General features: G+C 47.6%; 1 protein-coding gene across 1 annotated transcript in view; it reads right to left on the bottom strand.

The window, feature by feature from the left end:
* Positions 1-9,334: 9,334 nt before the first annotated feature.
* LOC137208063 (translocon-associated protein subunit gamma-like) overlaps positions 9,335-21,829 on the bottom strand; it is a 60,786-nt gene continuing 48,291 nt past the window's right edge. Inside the window, exon 4 of the mRNA XM_067708511.1 lies at positions 9,335-10,169. Within this exon, the coding sequence (XP_067564612.1) occupies positions 9,549-10,169 (621 nt within the window). The 3' untranslated portion in view covers positions 9,335-9,548. The remainder of the gene's footprint in view (positions 10,170-21,829) is intronic.

The following is a 21,829-nucleotide window of genomic DNA, read 5'->3' as shown; positions in this document are numbered from 1 at the left end:
CACTGGAACTTGCTCTAGCTGGGAATAGCAGAAACGTTGGTCTGTAGCATTTCTGGCTGATAAAACAGAGCTGTAAATAAAGACAGCACTGTCACCCTCCTCTCATTTCCTTTCTGCCATTATTCACCCTTCTCCATGGCTATTGTTTCAACCCCTCAGATGGTCTTTTTTGCCCTCCTGTGAATTCCTCACCACCTTTCCTGCCATGGGGAGTCAGGAGCTATTCCCTTCCTCTCTCTAGTCTGTCTGCCATGTGTGGGGCAGGACCAAAGTCACTGTCCAAGAAAAGGACAAGAGGCTGAACCCAACACAAAGGATGTGTCATTTAGAGAGAGCTCAAGAGAAAAAGGGCAAAACCAGGAAAACCAATGTTTATGTGCCAATGTTTATGGGCTAAAGGCTTTAAATACATTGTGCCACTTGATTTTCATGATAAACCTGTGAAGTAATGCTATCCCCAGTCATGGAGAGCCCCTGAGATGAGAGCTGCCTGCCAAGATGCCCCTTGCCAGGGCTCAGAACTCACTCTCTGGTTATGGTTTCAACTGTCTTAAAGATTCAGTTGTCGACAGCACCTGATACCTGCACCTCCTGCATGCTGGCTGCCTTCAGAGAATGTAGTGGTTGCAAGATAAGGTTTTGACCCAGATTCAAACCCTGGCTCCACCTCTCACCTCTTCTGAGATCCAGAACACGTGACTGAACCTCTTCTTGCCTCTGTTTCCTCATCAGTAAAATGGGTGAAACCAAGCAGGATCCTGTGGGGCTCCCAGGTACAAATCCTTTCTGTGACCCCCGTTTCCTTTTTTTTCCTTATGACTTTTTTTTTAACATCTTTATTGGAGTATAATTGCTTTACAATGGTGTGTTAGTTTCTGCTTTATAACAGTGAATCAGCTGTGTGTGTGTGTGTGTGTGTGTGTGTGTGTGTGTGTCCCCATATCCCCTCCCTCTTGCGTCTCCCTCCCACCCTCCCTATCCCACCCCTCTAGGTGGTCACACAGCACCCAGCTAGCAATCATGGAGGTCAGCCAACACTCCACCTGGAAATTTTTCGGTTTTGTTTTGAACCCTGGAGTCAAGCAGTCCTTCCCAGACCAGTGAGACAAAGCATTCCAGGCATTTGACAGAGACATCTTTGCAAACAGAGTCCATTTGCATAGAAGTTGCTGCATTTGCATGATCACTACAGGAGCAAATGGGAACAGAATGAGCTAAAACCAATAAAAATAAGTTGGCAAAGACTTTGAAGAGACTAAACTGTAAGGATTATCATCACACAGGCTGACGGATCTCTGCAATTGGTCTATCCATGGTCCTGCTATAAGGAAGGAGATTGTCAATATCCCCTCCAGATGAGCAAGACGGGCAGAGGACATTTCTCTGCCTGGGGGCCCTTGTCCTGGACCTGGCTGGGAGCAGAGATGCGGTGCTCTGGGTTAGCTCTCTAGACAGCCAAACCAAAAGTGGAGTAGGTCCAGAAGAGGGCTGGGTCCAAATCAGATCAGCAGTACTAAGTGGCCTAGGCCTGAAACTGAACAAGATAGAGTCCAGGGGTGCAGATGGAGAGCAGGTTCCAGACCCCAGATATGTCTCAGACTGGGGCAATTTCTGAGTCAAAGAATGGGCCTCCTGGTTAATGTCTTCTAGTTCCTGCAAGTACGGGCAAGGACATGCTAGGAGAAGGTAAAGGGGCAAGGAGTAAACAGTGACTAGGCTGACATGCTACAGCAGGGCCCGATGCATAAATTCGTTCATTCATTCAGCAAACATTTATTGATCATCTACCCTGTGCCAGCTATTATTTCAGGCAATGGGTATACAGCCCTGAGAAAACAAATCCCTCATGTTGCTCACATTCTAGTGATGGAAGATAGATACAAGCAAATAAACTAATAAATATATAATTTCAGGTAAAGACAAGTACTATGCAAAATAGATAGATAAATAAAGTGTGTTATGGGGAAGGAGTGATGAGGAAGGGCAGTAAATATACAGAATCCCACCTCTCCCTTCTCCTGCCTCCACCTCACCTGCAGGGAAAGGTGGTATCTCAAGGCACGGGCTGCACTCTAAGGCACTGACCAGGTCACACGTTCTAGCGCGGGAGTCACCTCACTCTAAGATGCGTGTTGTCTTTTCTCTCCTTTCTCTCTTCTACCTGAGTAGCCAGGGCAGCAAAAGCAAACCAGAGCCCATTCTTGTAGAGCAGGTGCTCGCTGGGCAGAACTTGCTCCATCAGAACCTGTCTGACCATCTCCTGGTCTCTTCTGCTTACTTCCGACAGGCAACCCTGGTGCAGAGACCAAAGGCTCAGATTTGGATGGAACAAGGTGAGGACTAAGGAGCGACTGGCAGCCGTGACAGCCTATTTCAATCCGACTTAACTAGTTTAAGGCAAACGGGTGTTCCACATGGTCCAGCCCAGCTCATCTGCCATTCCCTGTTCTGGGTTTGGGGGCCCAAGCCTAGTCAACAATAACAGGGCAATTTCCCACCACTCACCAGGCATATCTGTCAGCTATTGCTGTCTAACCAACAACCACAGATCTCAGTCACGTACAACAATAAGCATTTATTTTGCTCATTTGCTCATGCATCTCTGGGTTGGCTGGGGGTTCGCTTGATCTTGACCTGTCTGGGCTGGGCTAGGAATCGCATAAATAGGCAGCCGTAGGCTGAAGGTCAGATTCAGGTCTGTTCCACATGGTCTCCAGTGTCTCTCATCTTCCTCAGACCAGCTGGTGAGCCAGGGTCTTTCCATGATGATGGCAGAGGCATGAGAAAGCAAGCAAGAACACCCAAGGGTCCTCATGTAACTGCAGAACTAGCCCAAGCTGGCCCTATCCTGTTTCTAACAAGATACTGAGTTGTTCTTCAGAGACAACAGAACAAAACCACAAGTCATGACATCAAATAATACCCAGAACCAAGATCCCTCCCCTCTATGGAACCAAACAACCGGGACATGATCGGAACCTGAATACCAGAACGCATTCAGAAGTGCTGTCCAGGAAGGTCCGGTGCTGAAGCTCCTTTACCACATCTTACCATATACGGCTGAGTTCCAAAGCCCTCCGAGACAAACCTGCCCCACCAGCACTTCCACACACTAACCCTCCTCCCCTAACTCATAAAAAGTTGACCGAATCACAGGCTGGGTGGACAGGTTTGAGCTGTGCCTCCTGCCTCCTTGCCAGTTGACCTCACAATAAAGCTTTTTCTTTTCTCAAAAGTTGGTACCATAGTATTGGCTTCTATGCATGTTGGGCAGTGAGCCCTTTTTCAGTAACACTGACAACACAATATGAAGTGGTCCACTGCTGCCCATACTGCCTTGAGCTAAAACAAGTCATGTAGCTGAGCCTCAACCCGAAGGGCAGGGATCTGCATCTTCTTTTAGGGAGCAACTGCAAAACTACCTGGCAAAGAACATGGTTACAGGAAGGGGGAAAGAATTAGGGCCAGAAGCTCGTCATACACACACTTTGCATGGGAACGTTCTTCTAAGGGTAGAGGCATGGTCTAGGGAGAAAGGGACCTGACCTGGGGAACCATCTCAAATTTGAGGTCACCTTTGACTGCAATTTCCCAATAAGGAAGCAGTTGACTCCTTATTAATGATAAAAAAGGAAAAAAAGCCAACATTCACTAGGTACTTACTCTCTGCTAGGTATCATTCTAGATGCTTTACATGAATAAATCCAGTTTAATCCTCATAAAAACCTTCTGAGGTGGGTTCAATGATTATCCTCATTTTGCAGATGAATCAGCTGAGGCACAAAGAGGAGATGAAATTGTTCAAGGTCACAGAACTAGTCAGCGCCAGAGCCAGATCTGGACCCAGGCGATCAGGCTCTGGCACACACGCTCCCAAGCTCAGGTAATACTGTCTTCGCCACAGAGAGCATGGCTTGAACACCCACGCCCCTAGTCTGTCCTGCGCCCATCCAGTCTCAGTGGCTGCTCAAGAATGGAAGAAGCTTTAGCTGTGGGGACGGGAGGTGGAAGCTTAGGGGTGGGGCACAGCTTGATTAGAGAAGCTGTTGGTTGTTGGAGGGTGGGGTGGAGACAGGAGCTCAGACCAAGGCAGCTAAGCCTGGACCAAGGTAGCAAGGGGAAGGAGTAGAAAAGGAATTCAGGCTTCTCAGGGACTCAGGAAGGGATGATGAGGGCAAGAGAAAGGCCGGGTGGGGTCCAGTGCCTAGAAAGAGACTGAAGGGAGACTTGATTTTGAGACTTTACACAAAACTCATCTCTGCATGTCTTGTCTCCCTAAATTGGTCAGACCTGGGGCTCCTTGTCAAAGCCACACTAAGAGTGAGGGCAGACGGGCAGGATCGGAGCTGGGGGAGAGCAGATGCTCTAGGATCGTATCTCAGGCAGCCCAGGATTTCAGTGGTGATAAAGAGACGGGGGAGGGCTTCCCTGGTGGCGCAGTGGTTGAGGGTCCGCCTGCCGATGCAGGGGACACAGGTTCATGCCCCCGTCCGGGAGGATCCCACATGCCGCGGAGCGGCTGGGCCCGTGAGCCATGGCCGCTGAACCTGCGCGTCCGGAGCCTGTGCTCCGCGATGGGAGAGGCCACAACAGTGAGAGGCCCGCGTACCGAAAAAAAAAAAAAGAAACGGGGTACAAGGATTCCCCAAGACGGCACTGGCACATTGCCAGTTTCTATTCAACTTGTCACTCACTTCAGTCACTCCTCTTATTTTCTGTTATGATAAACAACAATAACAGCTTCCTCAGGGAGCATTTTCTAAAAGACAAGCATTTTCAGACACAGAGATTACATTTGACACTCACAACCATCTCACATGGGAAACAGCACATTTTAAAAATAAGGATACCGGGGCTCAGAGAGGTCAAGTGTCATGTCCAGGATCACAGCTAATTAGAGGAAGTGGAGTCAGCACCATCACCTCTCAGCCCTGCACCATCCTCACGTCTTTCCTTGTAAGGAGGGCGAGCATGGAATGAAGTCAAGTTTGATCTCTTGAGAGAAGGGTGGTACTTTGTATCAATCATTCACACTTCAGTATGATGTATTTCCAGTCTGGTCCGGAGAGTAAAACAATAGGACACACTCACTGAAAAGTTGCAACAAAGGCTCCACCAAGGGGTGGAAGGGAAGGAGTGCAGTGAATATCAAAAAACAATGTCACCCAGTCTCAATTTCTCCCTCCTGGGGGGCTCAACTGTTGGAACCAAGCTTACAGAAGTTCAGGACAAGGCAGAAGGTGTCTGATGAAGAAGTCAAGTAATAATAATTATTGAGATCCTCCGAGTTCAGGGTCCTGTGCTGAGCACCTGGGAGGCTGTAGTAAAGAAGGCAAGCGTGCTTACATTCCAGGATGGGGAGACGCAATAAGTAAGTACATGAATAAGAATGTGATAGGACTTCCCTGGCGGTCCAGTGCTTAAGACTCCGTGCTTCCAATGCAGGGGGCGCAGGTTCAATCCCTGGTCAGGGAACTAAGATTCCACAAGCCCTGCAAAGAACGTGAAGTAGGACAGGGGCTGTCAAGATGGCACGTCATGATGAGATGAAGAGTTTTGAGAGTGGCAGGGTGGGGTTACTACTTTAGATTTGGGAGTCAGGGAAGGCCTCTCCAAGAAGGTGACACTGGGGTAAAACTTGAACAAAGAAAAGGTACCAGGCTGGCCAAGATCTTCTTGATTGGAAGAACAAGATCAGGACCCAATCAATGCAAAAAAGTTTAAATGACAGCAGCAATAATAATAGTGGAATGGTAGTCAGCGTTGCCAACCCTTATGTAGCACTCATTATGTGATAGGCACTGCTCTAAGTAATTTCCATATGTTACATCATGTCATCCTCACCACAATGCTGTGAGGTAGGTATTATCACAATCCTCATTTGACAGTGAGAAAAAAATGAGGCAAAGAGAGGTTAAGTGACTTAACCAAGAAGAGAAAAGAACCAGAAGAAGAGAAAGTTGCTGGGTGGTCAGTGGTCAGGTCCCTACGGTCCCAGCACTGAGTCTGAAGAGGCAAGAGGGTCAAAGAACCCAGGGGTATTTGGGGGCCTTTTCCAGACTACGCGTGGTACCCCGACTTCTAACACCAAGCTCAATGCCAAGAGTCTAACGGAGCTGCAGCACTCAAGTGATCATGTCATCAGATGAGCGGGTGCAGCACCCAGCCCCCTCCCCTCCCAGAGTCCCCCACTCGGGAAGCGTTTGCAGCAGAGGGCTGAGTGGGAGGCCAGCTGCACACCGCCCACTGCTCCTCTCGTTTCCACTATAAATAACACAGTTAAGAAAAAGAAACCTACACGCAGGGGCACTTTTATCGTTACACCCACTTTCTGGTCTGCTCACTCCATACAAGTGATGTGACATCTGAATTCAAAGTCAGGCGTGGTGAACCGAAGTGTGTCAGGAAACCAAACAGTTGGTGTCAAGAGATCCAGGTGGAAAGGAAGGGGTGTTGGCTCTCTTAAAGACGTCATGCTCCTCTTTCTGCAAGACCTGACCTCGGCTAAAGCTGTCATTAGCCAAGTCAGAGGCCCCCTCCCCTGCTCCCCTGACCCCTCTGTCTCCCTTTGTTGTTGTTCTGATAATTAATAGAGAACATGTCACATTACAGCATTGTAGGAGTTGGATAGATATTGGGGGAGGAAGAGAGGGGAGGGGAGGACACATCTGAGATGAAGGGGAAGAAAAAGGACGTAACCAAGCTTGCTCCCAAAGAACTCATAGTGATGGTGCAAATGGGCACATAAACATGTGATGACAACTCAGTGTGGCACATGGTTTAGAATGGATCTGAACAAGATGTGGTGGCAGCCCTGAGCCAGCAACAACGTCTGCAAAAATGTCCTTTAATCTGAGCCTTGGAAGGTGAGTAGGAGTTTTCCAGGTAGAAACAGGCAGGAAAGGGCACTGCAGGCAGAGGAAAGAAATATGCAAAAGCAAGACACAGAAAAGAGCCCATCGTCCACAGGGAGATAAGACTGGGATGCCCATCAAGGCTGTAGATATCACCATGCTGTATTCTTCCTCCAAAGTTGACATCTTAGAGCAACTGGTGGTATCCCACACCCATCCAGACACTAGGACTAGCCATTTCTGCCTTAGGACAGTTTTTAGCTTTGTTGCTGACTCTGGTCCCCAATGCCACCACTGGCACTGAGGGCCATCCATCCATGGCCTCTTTGGTAGGTCTTTCTTATGACAACAGCCTGGTCTCCCTGGTTCCTGATTCTCCTCACCCCCAACTTGTCCACTCTCAATGACCCCCTGTTTCTGAGCCAATTTGGGAGAAGTTTTGGAGTCTACCTAGATAACGGTGATAGTCCATCCAAGGAGGAGGATGTCACTTGCTTCAGCTAGAGCTCAGATTGCCCAGCAGAAGATGAGTTAGAAAGGAAGCTGACTTAGCAAGACCAGAGAACCAGGGAGCAGGACCGCAGAGAGGCTAATGATAGAGGCAGGGTTCATTCACCCAACAATACGGTAGACTTCTGAGTCTGAGCCGCACCTCTCTGGATGGCGGGCATAAGACAGCACAGAAAGAAGACACAGTGCCCACTGTCCCTGCCCTCCTGGAGCCTGGAGGAGCCAGCCATTAATCCAATAACTACACAAATAAAGGCAAAATTACAAATCATGATAAACAGTGTGAAGAATATTTAAAAGGAGCTCTGTGCACTTACAATGGTGGTGAAGGCAGTCAAGGAAGACTTCCGAGGATAGAACAGATGAGCCAAGATTTGAAGGGTAGGTTAACTCAGTAAAAGATGGAGAGAAGGAGTAGTTCTACTTACAAGCTAAGAAAGTTAGCCTAGGAGTAATATTATCTGGACTTGAATCATATCCCCACTGATGGTTAACTGGGGGCAAGTTATTTCACCCTTGCACGTCTTGGTTGCCTTGACTGCAAAATGGAGATAGCTATCACCTTAGAGACTTGTTATAAAGATTCAATAAGACAAAGCATTTACAGCAGATAGTACAGTACAGAGTAAGGACTTCATAAACAGTGGGAGTACCAGTAATAGTTACTGTGGTTGTAGTGATGATGACTAAAATGATGCTGTTAGGATGATGGTAGTGGTGATGGTGATTATGGTGATAATCATGATATTGTTGATGGTCATTATGAGAATGATGACGGTGATAATGATGTTAATGGCGTTGACAAGGATGATGATGACTTCTGCACTCACAGCATCAGGAACAACATAGGTAAATACCCTCAGGCTGAAGGAGGCATGGGGATAGGAGGTGCTAAAGAGAGGAGACAGGCATGTCTCTTAAGGCAGACAGAGCCAGACTCTGCAAATGCCCACTTAGAGACTCTAGACCCCAAGCTTCCTCAAAATGTAACCAAAGTGCTCTAAAAGCGCTATTACAGCAATGACTCAGACTCAGTTAAAATTTCTTGAGCTCCCTGCCTTGAAAGGTCCTGCCTTGGGAATTCCCTGGCGATCCAGTGGTTAGTACCCCATGCTTCCATTGCAGGGGGCCCGGGTTCAATCCCTGGTCAGGGAACTAAGATCCAGCATGCCGCGTGGCGTGGCCAAAAAAAAAAAGTCCTGCCATTATACCAACAGTACCAGCAGGGAAGCCAGTGTTAAGTGAGTACCTACTATGTGCTGGGCAATTACTCATGTGTTACTCTGTTTGAGCCTCATGACATTTACTAGGTGGCTGGCACCATGCTGAGCACAGATAATATGTTGAGAAGCAGGATACAGATAATTACGCTCATTTTACATAGAAGAAAATAAACAAGGCATAGAAAGTTTAATTAATTATCCAGGTTACACAGCTAATAAATAATAAAGACAGGGTTTCAACCCAGGCTCAAATGTCTCCTAGTTTAAGCCCTTTCTTCTCTGTACCACAATGACTTTTGGTGCTTAGTCAGAGGATGTGTAGACTTATAGAGTCAGAGCTGCAGGACCCAGGTCCCAGTCAGCAAAGGAGCTCTCTCCTGCTTCACCCCTAGTGGGGGCGGCTCCCCTGATGCCAGCAGAGTTCACAGAAAGTCCTCATAAAGGCCCACGATCCACAATTTGTAAGTCACTATTCATAAGAGATGACAAGAGGGGAAAAGGGTGTATGTGTTCATTGAGCCCCTACAAGATGGTAGGTGCTTTGTAGACATTATTTCACGGAGGCCAATCCCATTCCTTACTCAGATATTACAGCCTCCTACTTATAAGATAAAGGAACTAAGACTCAGAGTGGTTGCAAAACTTGTCCAAGGTCACACAATGGAGGGTGTCCTATTTAAATCCAGGACTGACTGACTCCAACGCCCATTCTCTTCAGCCACTTTCTTTTTTGTTTTTTTCCCCCTTTCAATTCATTTAATTCCAATAATCTGTCAACAAAAAAAAAGAGCCAATAAACAAATACTGAATTACATTTTGTTGGGTTTTTCAAACCCTCAAACTCCTGACTTATAAAAACAGCTTGTGTGTCTTCCACCCTGACCACCCTGCTACTTTTCCACATACCACAGGCCACCCATAGATACAAAGCCAGGGCAGCCGGGGGAGAAGCTGACGTGGTCTACTTGGAGCCAGAAGACAGGAGGGCGATGAGGCCCGAGGAAGCACTTATGGACAAAATGTAGTTCACTGTGGGGTTGAAGTTCTTCAATATAAAGAAGGAAACAACAATGACCAAGACCAGAAATAGGGTGTTATTATTATAGAAGATGGAAAATGTTGTGGCTTCATAAACAGCAGCTTCATTCTTCTTCCACAAGACTCTTTCATCTTTTTCCTTCCGAGACATCTTTCCATTACCAGCTTCAGAAAGTTTTCGAGTCACTTCTTTGGAAACAGCATCCTCCCTCTTCTGTGCTACCTTGTGCTTGAGAACAAATTTCACGGTTTTGGATACAAAGGCTACCAAGTAAGTGCTTCCTAGGGTCACCACGCTATACAGAACAGCAGACTGAGTAAGATCCACGTGCCATATTCGCCAATGTAACCAGACGGGGATGGCAGACACGATGAAGGCGCTCCCGAAGAAGTGCACCAAGGACTTGGCCAAGAGGTCGTGGCTGAAATCCTGCAGGAGCAGGTCCTCCTCGGACTGCTGCTTGGAGCCGCCTTTGGGAGCCACGGTGGAACCGCAGCCACGAGACGGGAGGGCCGAGTCAGGCGCCGAGCCGGGCAGAGGCCTCTGACATCACCCCTGTGGCCACCGTATCTGCTAACAACCCCCCTTTAGCCACTTTCTCCCAATTGTTCTTTTGTGATGCAACACACACACACACACACACACACACACACACACACACACACACACACACACACACACACAGCCAAACACAGCCACGGACACAAACAGATTTTACCCCAACTCTGAATGCATCAAAATGTGTATAAATTCATAACGCTTTTAAAAATTCCCCACCTCTGAGACCAGAGGAGGAAGAATGAAGGAGATTTCTGCCTGCTTTCCTTATGCGTTTAGGCTGCGGCAGAGCTTTTAGATATTTCCAAGTACTTGGCCACCTCTTCTGTGCTCCGGGAAGGATAACAGACTATCCAGCTGAGGTTTCACGGTTGAGGCTTTAGACGCTGGAAAACAGGTTTTCCGTGGCTATTTATTCACCTATAATGTCCTCAGCTGCTCCAGGAACTGAAGTTACCACAGATGCCCAGGCAGGGACTGAGCGGAGATGCTGGAGACACATTTGGGTCCGTTCATTACATATTTGTGTATGTGACTTTGCAGAGACAATGGTTAAAAGAGAGTTACAATTGCAGACTCTTCCTTTCTAGCTATGCCCTGAGCAGTTCATTTAATCTGTTTATGCTTTGTTTTACCATCTGGGAAAGGGAATAACAGCATCATCACCAATCTTATCTTAGTCAGCTATTGCTGTGATGATCCGGGCTCACAAACAACACCCGAATCTCAGTGGTTTACCTCGACAAGCATTTATTTCTCACTCACAGCACTGTAGGTCATCTGGGGCAGCTCTGCTTCAGGCTGTAGCTTGAGTTCAGGTCTTTTTCATTTTAGGATGAAAGGAAGCAGGTATCTGGGGCGTGATCTTTCCGTGATTCATCACAGGAGTGGAAGAGGGCTGGCCAAATCACTTGAGCACATTTCAAACTTTTGGTTGGGATCCACTCACATCCCAATAGCCAAAATCAGTGGTCACATGGCCAGGTATAAAGTCAGTCTGGGGAACGGAAAGAGTGGGGAGGTGTTCCAGTTACCAGCAGTGTATAAAACTTTATTTCAAAACTTAGCGGCCCACACCAGCCATTTTATTTCACTTGTGACTTTACTGGTCAGGAGTTTGGGGAGGGCTTAGCTGGACTCTCTCCAGGGGTTGTAGTCAGGTGGCAGCTGAGGCTGCCGTCATGTGAAGGCTCAGCCGGGCTGGACATCCAGGACGGCTCCCTCACATGGCTGGCACACAATGCTGGTAGTCATCTGGGCTGGACCAAAGTGCCCACACGTGGCCTCCCCAGCATGGACGTCTCAGGGTAGTTGGATTCCTCATGTGATGCCTGGCTTCCCCCAGCTACATGTTCCAAGAGACCAGGTGGAAGCTGCATGGCTTTCTCTGACTTATCCTCCAAAGTTATGCAGCATCAATTCCACTGCATTGTACTGGTTATAAATAAGTTACTAAGAACAGCCCAGATTCAAGGGCAGGGGACAGAGACCCCCACCTCTCAATGGGAAGAGCGTCAAAGAATTTGCAGGCACAGTTTTAAACCATCACAAGAGGCACCAGAGGAAGAAAAATGAATAAATAATATTATCCACATATCCCCCCCCAATAGAAGTTGTGATAATACTTGTAAAGCGTTTAGCACAGTGTGTGGTACAGAGCAAGCACTAAATAGACAAATGGTAGTCACACAGGGGTTTCCCTGGTGGTGCAGTGGTTAAGATCTCACGCTCCCAATGCAGGGGGCCCAGGATCAATCCCTGGTCAGGGAAGTAGATCCCACTGCCGCAACTAAGAGTTCGCATGCCATAACTAAGGAGCCCGCCTGTCACAACTAAGGAGCACATGTGCCACAGCTAAGACCCGATGCAACCAAATAAATAAATAAAGTATTTTAAAAAATAAATAAAGGAGAATAAAAAAAGAATTCATTTAGAAAACAAACGGTAGCCACACAAATCAGAGAGTCACTGGGCCGAGATTTCAGAGGCTCCCCTACCTTGCTGTTAACTTGGTTGAGCTGACCGGACCACCCTGAGGAGGCCGAGAGGTCAAAGATGGTGATGGGGCTACCGTTTGCAGTTCCCCTGCAACATGCCAAGTACCGTGCTAGGCAGTTTCCATGCAGGATCTTTTTTTTTTTTTTTTAACATCTTTATTGGGGTATAATTGCTTTACAATGGTGTGTTAGTTTCTGCTTTATATCCACGCAGGATCTTATTTAATCTCCACAAGAAGCTTGTGAGGCTGTGCTGTTGCTGTTATCCGTGTAGCCTGAAAACTCTCACATCCTCCCATCATCTTAAAGAATGTTGTAAACATGCCACTGTGGGTGTACTTGGGAGAGCAGTCAAGCATCCCTCCCTTTACCCCTCCCCAGTTTAATGGTCCACACAACCAGAAAGCCTGTGCAATTTGTTCATCCCTCTATCCCAGCACTAACCCTACTGGATGTCACTTTGGCCCCACTCTCATGTCACTGAGAGGTCCTTGGAGACAAGGACTGTGTCTGATCTATTTCTGGACCCTGTGCCCAGGGCAGGACTACCCCAGAGGAACATGGCCATCTCTCATTCTTCCTCCAGCTCCACTCACCATCCTTCCTCTACCTGTATGGACCACATCAACAGGCTCCCTTGTCCTCTGGTCAGGCTTGACCAGAATGGAGTCCTGGCAGGGGATCAGAGGAAGGAAGGAGAGTGCATTCAGGGTACTGATTCTCCCCAGCTGCCTCTCTGCAAACTTGCCTAGGTCTGGCTGTGTCTCTCAGCCAAGGGACCCAGCTTCTGATCCCCGGCTGTCTCTCCATGACTCCCTCCACCCACCTCCAGTATCTGGTACTTCCTCCTGCCCCTTCCCTTTGGACCTGGGGAAAGGAGCACTGTTACTAGCCCCAGGTAATGGTCTACCCCTTATGATTTCCCTACACCTTGTCCACACAGCTGTAAATAGCCCTTTTATTAATCCCACTTTGAGTTAACCTAGTTGGAGTATGTGTCTGCTTCCCGCTGACCCCGACTGATACAGAGGTGCTTGGGGGACAGTTATCAGACACAAGTTTCATCTGTAAGGTCTGTGACCACTGAGTCTCCTGGATGCACAGGCCAGGCCAGAAGATGCAAGATGCCATGGAGGGTGTGACCAGTTCTGTCTGTCCTTGGGTGATTAAGCAGCAGGATCGCCTCCCAGCTGGGGCTGTCAAACTTCCAGCCAGGGCTTCATTTAGGGACAGGAGCTGTCTCACCTGACATCTCAGGGACAGAGAGGATTTCAATTAGAGCCATCAGGGGCCTCGAGTGCCTGACACATCTTAGGAAAGACGGTGAGGTAGGCAGATCCTGCAGTGTCCTGAGGCTCGCCAGCCTGACTCCCACCCTCTCCTCCTTCCATGAGGCTGGATAAGCACAGTGAGCCCTCTTCAGACTCACAGCCAGCGGAATGCTTCAGATGCCCCACTGGAGGAAGACTCCCAAAGCATCCCCTGCAGGGAGTATTATCAGCACCATATCTACTTAGAGTCATCTCCGAACTCCCAGGGTCTCCTGTTTTGCATTCCCAAAGCACCTGGACTCTCCTTCCTAGCTCTTATCACACTTGTAATTAATCAGTCACTTGTATAATCATCTACTTTCTATTCTCCATCACAGAGGTCCTGTTAAAAATGAACTGAGATTATGAAGTCACATCAAGTCACTCTACAGCTCCAACCCTTGGCTCGCTTTCCTTTTCACTAAGAAAATGCTGGTCTTCACTGTGGCCCATGAGGCCCTGCTCAATCAGGCCACCATGATCCCGCCCTCTCTTTCACTCTGCTGCAACCACCATGGCCTCTCTTTGGTACCTCCAACACACCAAACACACCCCTGCCTCAGGGCCTTTGCACATGCTCTGGTTCCTTTGCCTAGAATACTGCTGCCCAGGTGGCTTAATGGTTCCCTCCTACCCCACCTTCTTCTTTTTTTTTTTTTTTTTTTTTTTCTTTAAGCGGGCCTCTTACTGTTCTGGCCTCTCCCCCGTTGCGGAGCACAGGCTCCGGACGTGCAGGCTCAGCGGCCATGGCTCACGGGCCCAGCCGCTCCGCGGCATGTGGGATCTTCCCGGACCGGGCCACGAACCCGTGTCCCCTGTATCGGCAGGCGGACTCCCAACCACTGCGCCACCAGGGAAGCCCCCCACCTCCTTTTTAACGCTTTTAAAAGATTCACCATGGCCAGGGCATGGGCAAAAACACAGGACGCATGAGCATTCTTTTTTTTTTTTTTTTTTCCCAAAAGTAAATGTATAGTAACTTTATAGCAGAAAACAGCAGGCTAAAGTCAAGGCCATTGTGCAACCTAGTTTTCTGGTGCCAGTTACCCCCCGTGTGCTGCCTGGTTTCCTGGTTCTTTCTTGGGTCATGTGACCAAAGTTCTGGAAGTGAGGAGCTCAAGGTTGAAATCAGCTCCAACGTATGAGGGTCCCTTTTACACCTGATCACAAATCACACACTGCATTTTCTGTTTGGTTGTTTTTTAATAATTTAGTGAGGTAAAATTCACGTAACATAAAATTAACCATTTTAAAGTGGACAATTCAGTGGCATTTAGAACATTCACCATGTTGTGCAACCATCACCTCTACCTAGTCCCAGAACACTCCCATCACTCCAGAGTGAAACCCCTTACTCATTAAATGGTTTCTTCTCCATTCTCCTCTCCCCACAGTTCTTAAATTTAGGTCACTGACCCATTTGGAGTTATTTTTTTCCTATGGTGTGAGCTTGTGGTCCAACCTCATTCTCTTGCATGTGCACATCAGCTGTCTCAGCATCATTTGTTAAAGATGATTTTCTTCTCCATTGATGCACCTCATACCCTTGTCAAAAATCAATTGGCGGGCTTCCCCAGTGGCACAGTGGTTAAGAATCCGCCTGCCAATGCAGGGGACACGGGTTTGAGCCCTGGTCTGGGAAGATCCCACATGCCACGGAGCAACTAAGCCCACGTGCCACAACTACTGAAGCCTGCACACCTAGAGCCCGTGCTCCGCAACAAGAGAAGCCACCGCAATGAGAAGCCCACGCACCGTAAAGAAGAGTAGCCCCTGCTCGCCGCAACTGGAGAAAGCCCGCGTGCAGCAACGAAGACACAACACAGCCAAGGATAAATAAATTAAAAATAAATAAATTAATTAAAATTAAAAAAAAAAAAAGGAGGCAGCCCAGGGACAGCCCCAGCCCCTGTGGGTGCCTGGCAAACAGAAGTCCCAGGAACCAAAGAGATTCTGTCCAGGTCTGAGCAAAGCTGGATTTTATGTGCATACTTATTGCCCTCCTGGCAATTTCCAAATGTACTGTCAGTAGGAAACAGTTTTCTGTACATTAAGACTAATCAAAAGCCTGTTCAAATACACATTATGCAGGTACCTAACATAACCATATACATTAGTTTCTTATGGTTTTATATTCAAATCAACAAAAATTTATTGAGCATGGGCTCCATGCAAGACACCATGCCAGGTACCGTAGAAGCACACGGCAGATAATACACAATCCCTGTGTGTCCCCAGCCCTCAGTGGCTCGTGTTCTGCGTGGGAGTGGGGAGTGACTCACACACTGCGAGACTTTAATAGAAGGACCGCTGTGCTAAGTGCTGTAATAGAGGTACAGACAGCAAGATGGGAAAATGGGAGGAAGTGACTGCTTCTGGGTGGGGGATCAGAGATGTTTGAATATAGATATAATTTTTCCTAAACACCACCTCTAGTCTCTTGTTTCATCCTCCTAGTGACTCTATGGGATAAGCATTATTATTGTCCCCATTTTACAGATGAGAAAATTGAGGCTCAGAGAAGCTCAGCAGATTGCCCAGTGTCACAAGGCAGTTGAGTCTGTTTGACTCCATCACTTGGGCTCTATGGATGATACCAGTGGTTCTTCCTTAGGGGTATGTTTATCATCAAAACTGAGAAGTTTTTTCAAAATATGCAGGCCCACACTCCATGGCAGATGTACTGAATCAGTTTCTGGGGGCAATTCCTAGATATGTGTACTTTGAAGAAGCTCTTTACATGAATCTGGTGTGCTTCTTAATTTATACACACTATGAGAGTTTAAGTGGGATTTCGACAGATGAGGATGGAGAAGGAAAAAGCATTCCAGCTAAATGGAACTGGGCAAGCAAAAGTGCAGATCTAAGAAAAGGTAGGGCCTCTTTGGGAAAGAGTAACTGGCCCCAATCAGAAGATCAAGCCGCCCTGGTCTGGGAAGATCCCACGTGCCGCAGAGCAACTAAGCCCGTGGACCACAACTACCGAAGCCCATGAGGCTAGAGCCCGTGCTCCGCAGCAAGAGAAGCCACCGCAATGAGAAGCCCGCGCACCGCAACGAAGAGTAGCCCCTGCTCGCCGCAACTAGAGAAAGCCCGCATGCAGCAACGAAGACCCAAAGCAGCCAAAAATTAATTAATTAATTAATTCTTTTTAAAAAGGAAGAGAGAAGCATGGTCGGTGAATGTGCTTGGCGGGCCTGCCCTATCACCAGTGCCCTTCCTGACTGCTCCAACCCCACACAGGGCTCAGCCATGCCTTGAGTATCAGCCTTCAGTCAGGAGGAGCAAGATCTTCCGGCACCAATGGCTGAAAGAAACCAGCCTCTGTTCAGAGGGAGAGGAAGGCCTGTCAGACATTATTGAGCACCTACTAATTGCCAAGGGCTGCACTGAGCTCTTTGCATACATTATCCCATTGATTCTTCCTGACAGCTCTGAAAGTTATAATCCTTATCTGCGTTGTTTAAAAGATTCACGAGGTCCAGAGAGTAATTTGCTCAGGGTCACATCATCAATAAGTGACCTAGCCAGGATTCCACCTCACATCTGTCTGACTTCAATGCTTGTGCTCTTAACTCTGGGATTGAGTGCTTTTGAAAGGTCGTTAAAAGGGGTCTCAGATAAGAGAAAGGTGAGGCTGGGTCATATGATAAGCAAGAGAACAATGGAAACTGTTCCAGGGGAAAGACTGAAGGTGTCTCTGTAGCCTGGGTTCCCTTAAAAGCAGAGCCTGAGACAAAGATTTGGGTGTAAGTAGTTTATTTGGGAGGCGATCTCAGGAAGCGCCAGGAGGGAGTGGAGAAGAGTGAGAAAGGGAGGCGGCTGATAAAGGGTGTAGGTTACCTCTGTGGGCAACAGGGGCTCAGTCCCACTGGGGACCCTCCAGGAGACCGTGGTGTACGCATCAGAGCTGCTTCACCAAGGAGCAAGGGAGCTGGCATCTTTACACTCTCATTGGTCCAGCACTGCTCACAGAGCACTAATTCCTCAGCACTGCCATCCTGCCCTGTTTGAGGGCTAAACATATTCCCTTAGCCAGGAATATCATGGCAGAGAATTTGCTGGCAGCCTTTGGACTACATGGAAACGGTCTACAGGCGACCTCCAGGGCTGGCTGATGGGACATGTGAGGGACATCAACAGCATCTCCTACAGCGACTGTGTTCAGCACTTGGGGATTATAGAACAAAGCGTCCCTCAAGATCTCCTTGTGTGACTCGAATCTAGAAAATTAATAGGAACTGGATCAGAAGAACTGAGAAAACACACGTGAGCAGAACAAGATGCCTCCGGGACCTGAGGGTCCAAGCTATAATCGAATCAGACATGTTAAGGTTGCAAAAGAAGCAGGTGTGGATTGGAAGAGGGAGCCTTGCAAGGACTTCCAGTCCCACCAGCAAGACCAAGCCTACTGTACGATGGACACATCTCAGCCTGGCGCCCTCAAACATCAAGGACTTCTTCCCTAGACTAAGAGCAGACTTCTCCAGTACATTCTCCTGTAAATCTGGCCCCAGACAGAAAACTCCTATAACGGTTTTTAACACCAGGGTCATAGTTCAGCATCCTAACCTCAGTTACTGTGAGTCCGCCTGAGGGACAGCCCTGCTCCTCACATTGAAGCAAACAGGTCCCAAGTCTGTATGACCCACGTCCAGACACCATGTCACGCTTATTCTGAGTGGCCTCAGCAGATACCACCACCAGTCTTCCCCAGGTAACATCCCAAATTCAAACAAGTCTAGCAATGCCTTTTTTTTTTTCTATTTAACTTTTTATAGTAAGCCATGTGAGGAGGCTTCATTCAAGGACAAGGTATCGGGAGAGAGGGGGAAGGTGGCGGAAGAGTAAGACGCGGAGATCACCTTCCTCCCCACAGATACATGAGAAGTACATCTACACGTGGAACAACTCCTACAGAACACCTACTGAATGCTGGCAGAAGATCTCAGACCTCCCAAAAGGCAAGAAACCCCCCCCCCCCACGTACCTGGCTTGGGCAAAAGAAAAAAGAATAAACAGAGACAAAAGGATAGGGACGGGACCTGCACCAGTGGGAAGGAGCTGTAAAGGAGGAAAGGTTTCCACACACTAGGAAGCCCCTTCGCAGGTGGAGACTGGGGGGTGGCAGGAGGGAAGCTTCGGAGCCGCGGAGGAGAGCGCAGCCACAGAGGTGCAGAGGGCAAAGCGGAGAGATTCCTGCACAGAGGATCAGGGCCGACCGGCACTCACCAGCCCGAGAGGCTTGTCTGCTCGCCCGCCGGGGCGGGTGGGGCTGCAAGCTGAGGCTCGGCTTCGGTCGGAGCGCAGGGAGAGGACTGACGGCGTGAACACAGCCTGAAGGGGGTTAGTGCGCCACGGCTAGCCGGGAGGGAGTCCTGGAAAAGTCTGGACCTGCCGAAGAAGCAAGAGACTTTTTCTTCCCTCTTTGTTTCCTGGTGCGCGAGGAGAGGGGATTAGAGTGCTGCTTAAAGGAGCTCCAGAGACTGGCGCGAGCCGCGGCTAAAAGCGCGGACCCCAGAGACGGGCAGGAGACGCTAAGGTTGCTGCTGCCGCCACCAAGAAGCCTGTGTGCGAGCACAGGTCACTCTCCACACCCCCCTTCCGGGGAGCCTGTGCAGCCCGCCACTGCCAGGGTCACGGGATCCAGGGTCAACGTCCCCAGAAGAACGCACGGCGCGCCTCAGGCAGGTGCAACATCACGGTGGCCTCTGCCGCCGCAGGCTCGCCCCGCACTCTGTGCCCCTCCGTCCCCCCCCCACCCCGGCCTGAGTGAGCCAGAGCCCCCAAAGCAGCTGCTCCTTTAACACCGTCCTGTCTGAGTGAAGAACATTCGCCCTCCGGTGACCTACACGCAGAGGCGGGGCCAAATCCAAAGTTGAACTCCAGGAGCTGTTCGAACAAAGAAGAGAAAGGGAAATCTCTCCCAGCAGCCTCAGGAGCAGCGGATTAAAGCTCCACAATCAACTTGATGTACCCTGCATCTGTGGAATACATGAATAGACAACGAATAATCCTAAATTGAGGAGGTGGACTTTGAGAGCAAGATTTATGATTTTATCCCCTTTTCCTCCTTTTGTGAGTGTGTATGTGTATGCTTCTGTGTGAGGTTTTTGTCTGTATAGCTTTGCTTTCACCATTTGTCCTAGGGTTCTATCTGTCCGTTGTTTTATTTAATTTTAATTATTTTATTTTACCTTACTTTATTTTCTTTCATCCTCTTTCTTTCTTTCTACTTTTTCTCCCTTTTATTCTGAGCCATGTGGATGAAAGGCTCTTGGTGCTGCAGCCAGGAGTCAGTGCTGCACCTCTGAGGTGGGAGAGCCAACCTCAGGAGGTCCACAAGAGACCTCCAAGCTCCATGTAATATCAAACAGCGAAAATCTCCCAGCAATCTCCATCTCAACACCAGCACCCAGCTTCACTCAACGACCAGCAAGCTACAGTGCTGGACACCCTATGGCAAACAACTAGCAAGACAGGAACACAACCCCACCCATAGCAGAGAGGCTGCCTAAAATCATAATAAGTCCACAGACACCCCAAAATACACCACCAGACGTGGACTTGCCCATCAGAAAGACAAGATCCAGCCTCATCCACCAGAACACAAGCACTAGTCCCCTCCACCAGGAAGCCTACACAACCCAGTGAACCAACTTTAGCCACTGGGGACAGACACCAAAAACAATGGTAACTATGAACCTGCAGCCTGCAAAAAGGAGACCCTAAACACAATAAGATAAGCAAAATGAGAAGACAGAAAAACACACAGCAGATGAAGGAGCAAGATAAAAATCCACCAGACCTAACAAATGAAGAGGAAATAGGCAGTCTACCTGAAAAAGAATTCAAAATAATGATAGTAAAGATGATCCAAAATCTTGGAAACAGAATAGACAAAATGCAAGAAACATTTAACAAGGACCTAGAAGAACTAAAGATGAAACAAACAATGATGAACAACACAATAAATGAAATAAAAAATACTCTAGAAGGGATCAATAGCAGAATAACTGAGGCGGAAGAATGGATAAGTGACCTGGAAGATAAAATAGTGGAAATAACTACTGCAGAGCAGAATAAAGAAAAAAGAATGAAAAGAACTGAGGACAGTCTCAGAGACCTCTGGGACAACATTAAACGCACCAACATTCGAATTATCGGGGTTCCAGAGAAGAAGAGAAAAAGAAAGGGACTAAGAAAATATTTGAAGAGATTATAGTTGAAAACTTCTGTAATATGGGAAAGGAAATAGTTAATCAAGTCCAGGAAGCACAGAGAGTCCCATACAGGATAAATCCAAGGAGAAACACACCAAGACACATATTAATCAAACTGGCAAAAATTAAATACAAAGAAAACATATTAAAAGCAGCAAGGGAAAAATAACACACAAGGGAATCCCCATAAGGTTAACAGCTGATCTTTCAGCAGAAACTCTGCAAACAAGAAGGGAGTGGCAGGACATATTTAAAGTGATGAAGGAGAAAAACCTACAACCAAGATTACTCTACCAGCAAGGATCTCATTCAGATTTGATGGAGAAATTAAAACCTTTACATAAAAGCAAAAGCTGAGAGAGTTCAGCAGCACTAAACCAGCTATACAACAAATGCTAAAGGATCTTCTCTAGGCAAGAAACACAAGAGAAGGAAAAGACCTATAATAACACACCCAAAACAATTAAGAAAATGGTAATAGGAACATACATATCAATAATTACCTTAAATGTAAATGGATTAAATGCTCCCACCAAAAGACGCAGACTGGCTGAATGAATACAAAAACAAGACCCATATATATGCTGTCTACAAGAGACCCACTTCAGACCTAGAGACACATACAGATTGAAAGTGAGGGGATAGAAAAAGATATTCCATGCAAATGGAAACCAAAAGAAAGCTGGAGTAGCAATTCTCATATCAGACAAAACAGGCTTTAAAATAAAGACTATTAGAAGAGACAAAGAAGGACACTACATAATGATCAAGGGATTAATCCAAGAAGAAGATATAACAATTGTAAATACTTATGCACCCAACATAGGAGCACCCCAATACATAAGGCAAATACTAAGAGCCATAAAAGGGGAAATCGACAGTAACACAATCATAGTAGGGGACTTTAACACCCCACTATCACCAATGGACAGATCATCCAAAATGAAAATAAATAAGGAAACACAAGCTTTAAATGATACATTAAACAAGAAGGAATTAGTTGATATTTATAGGACATTCCATCCAAAAACAACAGAATACACATTTTTCTCTAGTGCTCATCGAACATTCTCCAGGATAGATCACATCTTGGGTCACAAATCAAGCCTTGGTAA

Source organism: Pseudorca crassidens, chromosome 15 (assembly GCF_039906515.1).
Source record: "Pseudorca crassidens isolate mPseCra1 chromosome 15, mPseCra1.hap1, whole genome shotgun sequence".
NCBI classification, from domain to species: Eukaryota; Metazoa; Chordata; class Mammalia; order Artiodactyla; family Delphinidae; genus Pseudorca; species Pseudorca crassidens.
The sequence above is the reverse complement of the archived record's forward strand: the minus strand, read 5'-3'. Positions and strand labels throughout refer to the sequence as shown.